The 10,803-nt window shown below is 43.5% G+C and overlaps 1 protein-coding gene across 1 annotated transcript in view; it reads left to right on the top strand.

Annotated features, from left to right (window-relative positions):
- SGPP2 (sphingosine-1-phosphate phosphatase 2) overlaps positions 1-9,013 on the top strand; it is a 66,840-nt gene extending 57,827 nt beyond the window's left edge. Inside the window, 2 exon segments of the mRNA XM_008593605.1 lie at positions 8,008-8,016; positions 8,359-9,013. Of these exon segments, the coding sequence (XP_008591827.1) occupies positions 8,008-8,016; positions 8,359-8,907 (558 nt within the window). The 3' untranslated portion in view covers positions 8,908-9,013.
- Positions 9,014-10,803: the final 1,790 nt, after the last annotated feature.

Below are 10,803 nucleotides of genomic sequence, written 5' to 3' on the forward strand. Positions count from 1 at the left end.
ATTAAAGAAAGAAATCTGCTGGGCTGTGCGCAGGGTGGCAGGCAGCCTGGGGCTGCCCTGAAAATGGGGGACAGCACCAGGCATGGGGGTGGTAGAGCTTAGATTGGTATGTTGGCACCAGGAGCTGGGTGATGTAATTCCAGGGTGAGGATTGAGTTAGGTTATGGGGATGGAGAGTTCTGTGCATGCAGAAATGCCGAAAAAGTTTCATTTTCTCTGAAACCATGAGGCTTCTTGTAAGAGAGAACAGGGGAGGGGAGGTGAGGAGGTGGACAGTGCCATTTTGCACTTGGGCTTTTCTAAGATGGCGCGGGTTTTGTGCTGATGTATTAGAAACATTCTGATTTTAACATCCTGATTTTTTTCTCCTTGATTACATTTTGATTATAATAAAAATAACAGGCATTGACTGTAGAAAATGGAAAACACTGCAAAGCATAGGGAAGATAATAGTCATCTGTCATATAGCAATAAAGAAAAAACTACTCTTAACATTTTTGTTTATTTTCCTTTGATATTTTATCCATGCATACTAGTATATATTTATAAAAAATTAGGATCATCTTTTATGTAAAGTTTGTATCCTGCTTAATATATCTTGCTTATGATTACTCTGAAACCATAAGAAAATGTGGTTGCAGAAACATACCTTTTCAAATGGAAAATGCTCCTGCTATATCATTAAATAAGAAAGTAGTATGTATACTTATCTCATTTTTGGTGTAAGCAATATGATATGCCCAATTCTTATTGTGATGTATGTGCCATTCTTTTTGCTATTTTGCTTGTTGTGTTTTCTGATTTTTCTGTAATGAGCATGTGTTACTTTTTGGACTTAATTGGTGTGAGCCAAAATAACCCAACAAAAATCATCCCTATATGTTAACTTTCATGAGCAGCTTTATTATCTTCTCTGATTATTTTCTCCAAGGTGTAGAATTCCTGGGTGTAGGTGTTTGAATATTGTGTATATTTTATGTACTTGTAGCCTAATTCTATCCTTCAATGGAAAGGAATTTTAAATGTTTTTTGCAAAGTAAATAATATTCTACCTTGTGTCTTTTTCTTATCATGCCTTTTGCACCACTGTCTTTTACCTATCTTTAATATATTTTCATCTCCCCCTCTCCGCTCCCCACCCCCAAATCCACCTGTTCAGATAGGAATTATCCCAAGGCCGGCTAGTCTCTCTCCACCTCCGCCTCTGTTCTCTATGACACTGTCACCTGCCCTACAGCTTGCCTTCACCACTCTGTGCAACTGTGAACTGCTTTCCCTCTTGGCCCATGTACTGTGCCAAACACATTGCAGTTCCAAAGAAATCACGTCCTGATTTTTAATTTGCACAAAAAATCAAAAGAGCAGATTCCATTTAGAGATGTTTTGTGAGCTTTTATAGATACTGGGAACTTAGTAGCTTAAAAAAACTAATGTAAAAAGTCCTCAAATTTTCATACATTTACAGTTCTTATTTTTAGAAGCTGTTTAGAATGTCTTTATTATAAGAAATTTAGAGCTGCAAAATAGAAAGCTCATTAGCTATGGTTCAAGTATTTTCCTTACAAAAATACTTAAATATCTTTATTACAATATCACTTTTTATGGCTGAAAATCCAACTGTGTGGTTAGAAGGAAAATCTACACCAGCAGCCACATTGACTAAAATTACCTTAACCTCAAGTGCTGGGGCCGTGGACCAAAATAGTCTAGTCTCCTAATGCACCGAAGACGAACAGAATTTATTTATAAAGAATATTCCAACCAGATGTCTGGGAATTTGGTAACCATAGTTACAAAGGAAGCGAGAAGGAAGTAGGGCAGATTTTTATTTATATATTGAAGCAATGGGTACTAAATATTTTAGATATTCAGGATGAGAGGAAGGCATTATGTTCTCCCAATCACTGTAACTGATTACAGTGTTATGCTAGGAGTTTTGAGGAATAACGCAAAGATGTAAGAGGCCCCACCTTGCTGATCAGACCCATAGCCAGCTCAGAGGAAAAGCACGTAAACACACAGTTGCAGCAAAAGGCAGTGTAAGGGACAGGCTTCCTGCGTGACATTAAGCAAGAGCCTTCACATTCAGTTCAGGGAGAGGGAGAGAGGCTGTTTCCAACTGTGGTGATTGGTGAATATATTTTGGAAAGGAAGAAGCTTTTTAGCTAAGCCTTAGAGGCACTGATAAGATCTTGATAGGCAGAGATGGTTAAAGTGCACCGTACGTAAAAAGAATGAAAATTATGATGACAGAATTGTATTAGGCATGTTTGGGAAAAGCAACTAGATCAATTTGAGTAGAGTGGAAAGTTCAGATGGGAAAGTAGTGAGAGAAAATCCTAGAATGATAGGTTAATCAAACCCATGTCATGGAGGAATGTGATTATCAACCTCTAGGCTAGTGTTTCTCAAGAGTTTCCTATTTAGACTTGGTGCATCAGAATTCCTTTGGGTGTTAAAACTCAGACTCCTGGCCACACTGTGGATCAGAATCTGAGAGCAGTGACCTGAGTCTGCATTTTAACCCTCCCCTTTTAGGTGATTTCAGTGCACGCTAGAATGTGAGAGCACTTGCTTTTGAAACAGCTATTGGGAAAGTGGTCAGTGAATGCTTTGGGACAGGAGAATGACAGGCATTGGTTGAAATGAAGATCTGGACTCTGGTGGTAAAGTGGGCATTCAGAGGTGATGGCAGATGGAGGGAGGAGTCTAGGGAACACAGTGGCTGGTGGCTGCAGGGGCGAGAGGAAGGAGCAATCAGATATCCCCATGGGGACTCTGAGCTTGTGACCAGGGAGTCTGGGGTGCTGTCACCAGAAGTATGTCTAATGAATTTTTCTTTTTTTTTTTTTTTTTCCTTTTTGTCTTTTTTACTGACCGGTAATGGGATCGCAACCCTCGGTGTTGCGCCTGTACTGGGGACCGGGAACAGGATCGCAACCCTCAGTGTTGCGCCCGCACCGCGCTCAGCCAGTGAGCGGGAACCAGTCTCCACATGGGATCCGAACCCTCAGCGGGAGCGCCGCTGCGCTCCCAAGCGGCGCACTCTCCAGTGCGCCACCGGGCCGGCCCTCTAATGAATTTTTCTGAACCTCTAGCCCTCTGTAAAACTCTGCTTTACCACCACCCCGGACAGAAATTCCCACATGAAATATTTCTGGGGTTTTTAAAGTGAATCTCGCAATGTGCTCATGAAGCAGTCTGAGCCACCAACACTGTGATTGCTCTGACACCATGGTGTCAGGACAGTTTTGCTGTGACCTTGTGCACCTTGGTCTGGCCCACTGTCCTCCAGGCCCAGCAGTGACCAGATACCTGACCAATAGCTGACCTGCCAGGTGATCTAGGAGGTGCTGCTGTTGCTCTGTGTACTGCAGCCCCTGCCAGGCATCACCACCATCTCTTTGGCAGCCCCACCAGACGAGCAGTTCTGTGCCCGTGACTGTCCCTGATCCAAGGACATTGAATGAAAGATGTTCTGCCTTTGTTCTGCCAGGTGGTTCCATAATACCCAGAGCCACCCAAATACCCACCTGGGCCACCTGACTGACAGGTACAAAGAAGAATGGGATTTTCCCTTTGAAAGTGACTACAAGAGGGGTCTCAAAGCAGCATTCGTTAGTGCTGTGTTTCATAGATTTAAGCAAAATGACTCTTTCATCCTCCCTGATTTCCTTAGGGCTCAGACCTGAGTGCAGTGCAGCTGCCCGGGAGACAATCTGAGTGGCAAAATCTTGTCTCCAGCGGAGTGAGGACAGGATTGTGTCCTCACATTGGCCACGTCCAGCTCATTGTGCCCGGCTCTCCTCCTCCCCTCAAAATTTGTGTTTCTTTGAAAACACCCAAAGAGAATGCCATCAGTCCTCAGCAGGAGATGTTTTATCAGACCATCCCATGCAAAGGACAGAGCTGGGCTCCTGAGACCCACACTCATATGGGAGTTGAAAGGTAGATTCTGTTTAGAAGAGGAAAAACTGAATTTTATTTTACTTTTTTATAAAGGAGGCAGTACATTCACATGGTACAAAATTCTAAAGGTACACAGGGTATCTTGTGAAAAGTCTCCTTTCTGTCTGTGTTCTCCAGCCATCCAAATGCCCTTCTTTGTGTATTCAAGTAAAAACATATCTGTATTCTCCCAACTTTTTAAAAAATGTAAATGGTAACATATGATACACACTTTTCTGCATCTTGATTTTTAAAATTCCATATCAGAGCTCTTCATTCTTTTTACAGCTGCGTGGTATTCCATTGTGTGACTACACCTTGCATAGTTAAATGTACCTGGGTTTCTACAGATGGATTCAAGGTTATTTTCAGGATTTTGCTAGTACAAACAGTACTACAATGGATAACTTGTAAATACCTCATTTTAGACATGGACACATATTTGTAGGGTCAAGTCTCAGAGTGAGATTGCTGGGTCAGAAGGTAAATAAATGTGTAATTTTTTTTTTTCCTTTTTGTCTTTTTTCGTGTCCGGCAACGGATCGCAACCCTCAGTGTCGCGCCCGTACCGGACCGGGACCGGCAACGGGATCGCAACCCTTGGTGTCACACCCACACCTCGCTCAGCCAGTGAGCGGGAACTGGTCTGTATGTGGGATCCGAACCCTCGGTGGGAGCACCGCCGCGCTCCCAAGCGGCGCACTGTAGCAGTGCGCCACCGGGCCGGCCCAAAATGTGTAATTTTTAAAGCCGTTGACAACAAGTTCCTCCCCATATAGGTTGCACCATTTTGTGTTTATACAATTAATGAACAAGAGTCCCCTGCCCCCTACAGTTTCATTAACTGTAAATGTTAAACTTCCAGCTATTTGTCAACAGGGATAGGTGAGGAGCAGATAGTCAGCACAGTTTGCGTGGGAAGGTGGAGGTAGGGAGCAGGCATGTTGGGAACCTCGCCAGTGTCCACAGCCTAGGGCAGCAGGCACCCAGTAATGTCATTCCATGGCAACAAAAGGGCCCACCAGCTTTTAAATCTTTCTTTGTTTGAAATGTATTTTTATTTTTATTTATGTATTTTTTTTTGGCAGCTGGCCGGTTCAGGGATCTGAATCCTTGACCTTGGTGTTATAACACTGCACTCTAACCAACTGAGCTAACTACCTGTCTCTTATTTTTTCAAATTAACAATAAAATTGGCTTTATTTTTGGTGTAAAGTTCTATGAATTTTAACATGTGTGTAGATTTGAGTAACCACCAGCACGGTACATAACAGGTCATCCCCCAAACTCCTTCACTCATTCCTTCACAGGCATACCCTCCCCTCACCCCGGACTGCCTCGGCAACCACAGATCATTCATTTATCACTTTCTTTTAGATATCTTTTAGAGAATGTCATATAAACAGAACCGTACAGTTTTGGGGCTTGGCTTTTTCCGTTCAGCATGATTTCTTGGAGATTTCTCTAAGCTGTTGCAGTAGTTTGTTGCCTTGTATTGCTGAGAAGCATTCCAAGGTATGAATGCACCACAGTTTTTTGACCCATTCAGCCACTGAATGACATTGGGGTTGTTTCCAGTTTGGGGTGATTATTAATAGAACTCCTGTAAACATGTGTCTCATGATTTTTGTGGGAACATAACTTTTAATTTCTCCTCAGTATAGTTTAATTTTCATATCTTATTATGAGTAAGTTTAGGGACATTTTCATTATTTAAAAGACATTTACATTTCCTTTTCCATAAACTGCTCATTTCCTTTACCTGTATTTCTTTTGGTTGTTGGTGATTGTTATTTTAGACAAGTTGGTTTGGGGGACTGACAAGACATCTGGATGGAAATATTTAGCATTCAATTAAAAAATATAGGACTAGAGTTTGAGAGACACACCCAAAGACATAAGTTTGAGAGTTATACTGAGAGAGAATGGAGAGATGGGCCTACATAAGCTCTTCAAGAGAGAAAACACACAAAGCTTGAAGACAATCTATGGAAATGCCCATGTTTAAGTTATTGAAAGACAGATCTGAAGGAGGATGCCAAGAAAGAGTTTTCTTAGAGGTCAGAGAAGAATCAGGATAGTGCAGGGTAACATTAATAAAAGCTGAATATTAAAGGTCTGCCAAGTAAAGGTTTGAAATCCACAGGACACAGTGTTCAGAGGAAGCAAGAACATCTCTCTCTCCCAAGAATTTCGGATAAAAGCCCTACCATTCATTCTGTTTGGACTGGCTAGGTCACTTGACCTCTCCCCGACCCCTGCACTTTTCACTGTGACCAGAGGATACAGTACACTGATTAGCCTTCCTCGGTCACATGCTTCAACTTCAGAATTTCCCAGAACCTTCTGGATCCCCAAGAGGAAATACGGAGCTCTTGGGTGGAAGACATAGATGCTGAAACAACAACCAACAAACATCTCGTCAGTGGCCTTTGAGAGTAACGTATGATCTAAGTCTAAGAGTTTGACAGCAGCTGTGTGTCAAGTTGGGAAACTGGAGGCAACATGTGTAGAAAATGTAATCAGAGTTTGGCTGAACTTTGGTCACTAGGAAGCTTAAGTGAAGGATATTTCCTTTTTACAAAATTAAGGCAACATCAGTGCATATTCATACATGCAAGACAAGGAATCATGGGGAGAGAGACCATGGAGACTGTGGAGCCCAAGAGGACAACTGAGAAGAATGGTGGCAGAAGCAGGAGCTGGAGAAGCCCTTTGTGTCACATGGAGGATGTGAGGTGGCACAAGGCTTCCTCTGAGGAGGAGGCAGTCTCCCCCATTCACTCTCTCCCCTCCCATCCATTCTCCTTTCTGTGGTCAAGAGAACAGTCTCTTACGAGTAAAGATCTGGTCACGATGTTATCCAATGAGAGCTACTTCAGGGGCTTCACACTGCTCCAGAACACAGCCCTTGTGAAGTGGGCCCTGTAGGAAGCGGCTCCTGCCTAGGTTTACTCTCCTTTCCAGCCCCAAGGAACCATCAAGATCCACAGGCTGGCCTCTTTCCCTCTTAAATAACAATAATTGTCTCTCCACTAGACTGTAAACTTCAAGTAGGTGGGCACTGTATTTGTTTAGTTCACACTGGGCCTTCTAGCACCATGTCTGGCACACAGCAGGCACTCATACCTGGTCATTGGAAGAATGGGTGGATGCCCACTAATTTGTGAAACTGCCGTGGCCTCAGTGATTATTTCTGAGATCTAATTTTCACCCATCATTTACCCAAATGAGATGCCATTTTATTAGACACTAAGCAAGAGAAATAAATAATAAATGAAGTTATTAGAAAAAGAAAGACCAAGCCTTAGAATTCCATTATGGACACAGAAAAAAAGAATGGAAGGAAACATGCCAAAGTATATATAGTGCTTAACTCTAGGTGCTGGGACTGTGGATCTATTAATTACATTGACTTCACCTTCTAATCAATTTCACAATGAAACGTCTAGGGGAACAAGAAAATGTGCGACATCAAGGAGTTAAAGATATTTTAAGCAGGGAAGGAAGGGAAGAGGGAAAGGGAAGAAAGAAAGAAAACCCCAATCTATAATGTTCTAAAGAATGGGATTGAGGGCCGACCCCGTGGCTCATTCGGGAGAGTGCGGCGCTGGGAGCGCAGCAGCGCTGGGAGCGCCAAGGCTGCGGGTTCAGATCCTATATAGGGATGGCCAGGGCGCTCACTGGCTGAGCGCGGTGCAGGCGACACCAAGCCAAGGGTTGAGATCCCCTTACTGGTCACAAAAATAAAAAAATAAACAATAAAAATAAAGAATGGGATTGATTAGTAAAGCATGGTCCCGCCGTTCAATGAAATTGCATGCACACTGTCTGAAATCCTGTCTCTGAAGACAGAGTGGTAGTGTCCAGACTGGCATGGTGAAGCTTTGGTGCCACCACATCCAAAATGTCTTCTCAAACCACCCACAATAAGCATATCCTCTAGTAACAGTGGTGTGCTTGCCGTGGGACTGTGGCTACTCCAGGAAGCCAATTTCCCAGCCTACAGCCCCAACCCCTGCCTGCCATGAAAGGATGTCACCACCTCTGCGAAGACAGACAATACTTGTGATCTCAGTATTGAAATGCTTATAGTTTTTATATAATAAGATAAGATTGGAGAAACAATGAGACGATAGCTATTCATTAAGAAAACCAATATACAATTTACCCCAAATACAGAAAAACTGGAAGAAAATATGTAACACGAATAGCATGATTGTGTGCATTTTTTCCTTTTTTCATTTCCAATTTTTACAACTTTACACTTTCTTTGAACATGTACTGTAAAATAAAACAATGCAAGAATTGTATTTTAAGTGTCAAATCATCCGTATTTGACTCGAAATCACACCTTTCTAGCAGGAGGCGCTCATTGGCTCACACTGTTCTTTTCTCTCCTTCTCAAAGGATGTGCTGGGTGGCGTCCTGATCACTGCAGTCCTCATTGTCCTCACCTACCCTGCCTGGACCCTCATCGACTGCCTGGACTCGGCCAGCCCCCTCATCCCCGTGTGTGTCATAGTTGTGCCATTCTTCTTATGTTATAATTACCCCGTGCCTGATTACTACAGCCCAACCCGAGCAGACACCACCACCATAGTGGCTGCCGGCGCTGGAGTGACCATAGGATGCTGGATCAACCACTTCTTCCAGCTGGTGTCCAAGCCTGCTGATTCTCTCCCTGTCATTCAGGACATCCCACCGCTCGCCACCATGTTCATTTTGGGTCTGACCAAATTTGCGGTGGGAATTGTGTTGATCCTCTTGGTTCGTCAGCTTGTACAAAATCTCTCACTGCAAGTATTGTACTCGTGGTTCAAGGTGGTCACCAGGAACAAGGAGGCCAGGCGGAGACTGGAGATTGAAGTGCCTTACAAGTTTGTCACCTACACGTCTGTCGGCATCTGTGCTACCACCTTTGTGCCGATGCTGCACAGGTTTTTGGGATTACCCTGAGCCTCAAACACTTGGAAACTAGCCCACTGGACATGAAAGCCAAGACATAGGAAAGTTGTTGGGTGGGCAAGTCTCGACAACTTGTTTTTCTTAAAAAAAAAAAAAAAAAAAAGTCTAAGTCATACGTCTGTTTTGCTGATATCATGTAAATGATGCTGCTGTGCAGAAGGAAAAAAGGTCTCATAGGGACCATTAGTCTGTAAGGGATATGCTACAGTTGAACCCAGGCTAAAAGCCACAATCAAGTTCTGTAAGGACACTCCTCACCCCTGTCACATGGACTTTGGACCTAGTCATGGGCTGGCAGAAATTGTGGGCTGGCTTAGGAATGCCTGTAAGCACGACTGGGTTCTGGAGGGCCAACAGAGATGGGGTAATTTGGAAGGCTGGAGGTAGAGGATTTCTTTTCAGTTATGACCTTGCCCTGCACTGAGCCTCATTTCAAAAGTCTGGGAGAAAGGGTGGCACCGTATAAAACTGCACTCCTTGGACAGGGTGACTTCCTTGTTGTTACAATTAAATATTTAGACTGTGCCCGCTTGGGTGGTAAGAGCACTCTGAAATAAAGCTCACTGTGAAGAGACTAAAGGCTGCCACAGTGCTGTGAGGGCACGGGGAAGGGCCTGTTTTCCTCATGGGCCTGTGTCCTTCAGGTGTTCCTGTGGAAACAGAAATCTGCTCTTCCTTGTCTATGCATGTTGCAGGACTCCGGGTGACATTACTACACTTTTCTGACCTGTGAAACAAACTGGCTGCTCCCACTTCATCTGGTAAATGGGGGCTTAGCCTTTATCACAAATGGATGCACCTGGGATTCACTGAGACTCCTGCTCTCTCCTGCTTCAGAGTGGCTTGGGCCAAGCCCTCTGCCCATCTGCAGCTCTTTTTGGTTCCATATGAACTTGGAAGGCACTGGCTTCTGCCTACAAAAGTGGATCAGTAGAAGAACGGATGAACTTAATCCCTTCTGGGGCCTGACAAGAAGCGACAGACATTGCCTGATCCTGACAAGGCCTCCCTGACGTTACTCCTCCATTTCTCAGGTATTTTCTGTAAATCGATTTTCTCATCTACTAAGTAGAATCAGGCTCCCTTTCCAGCTTCCCACCTCTTGTCTCTTGGCAATTTTATGGGTGATTAATGTAAGAACAACCTTAGCCATCTCTTGGAAAAACAAGCTAAACAAATGCAACACCTATTAAACCTAAGCTCTCCTTAGAACTTAGGGAAGTGATCATTATGTCGACACCAGATAGTTCCCTCCCAGGACACCTCTTCAGTTCTTAAGAATAAGGAACAGGATCAACAACTTTCTTAAAAGTTACTGTAAATATATAGTTAGCAAAGTATCTATCGAGGCATGGTGCCTGGACCACTGAAGCCAATGTTGTATGATCCTAATTCATCATTGCCATGCACACACTTTGGGAAAAATTAGCCTTCTGAAAAGTTACGGAGGTCTTACCTCTGCATCCAGTGTTAAAACTGAAAGTCACATATTTCCTGATGTCAAATACGTTCCATGGCTTTATTGTTGCGATGATCTTTGGTATTTGAGTTAGTGCTCCAATTTCTCGAGAAGAATAATTTTAGCAAAACATCGTTTTTACTTAAAGTTCTTCTCACATTTATCACAGTTAGAAGGCAGAGGCCAAAATGACCTGCCATTTGGCTGCTTTTATATCAAACTCTGACCAGTATTTGCAGCACCATGAACTGGGGGGAGGGGAGGGTGGGGAGGAGCACTAGCTATGGGCACTCCCAGCCTTGGTCTGCCCCTTCAATGCGGTGGCTGTTGGTTTCATGAGGGACTTTCCTGTACTTCTGTCCTCCCATCTGCCAAACTGGAGATCACAACACCAGATAACTATTTTAGTTGATTTGTCCGAAGCAACA

The sequence above is a fragment of the Galeopterus variegatus genome, unplaced genomic scaffold, assembly GCF_000696425.1.
Source record: "Galeopterus variegatus unplaced genomic scaffold, G_variegatus-3.0.2 Scaffold160, whole genome shotgun sequence".
NCBI classification, from domain to species: domain Eukaryota; kingdom Metazoa; phylum Chordata; class Mammalia; order Dermoptera; family Cynocephalidae; genus Galeopterus; species Galeopterus variegatus.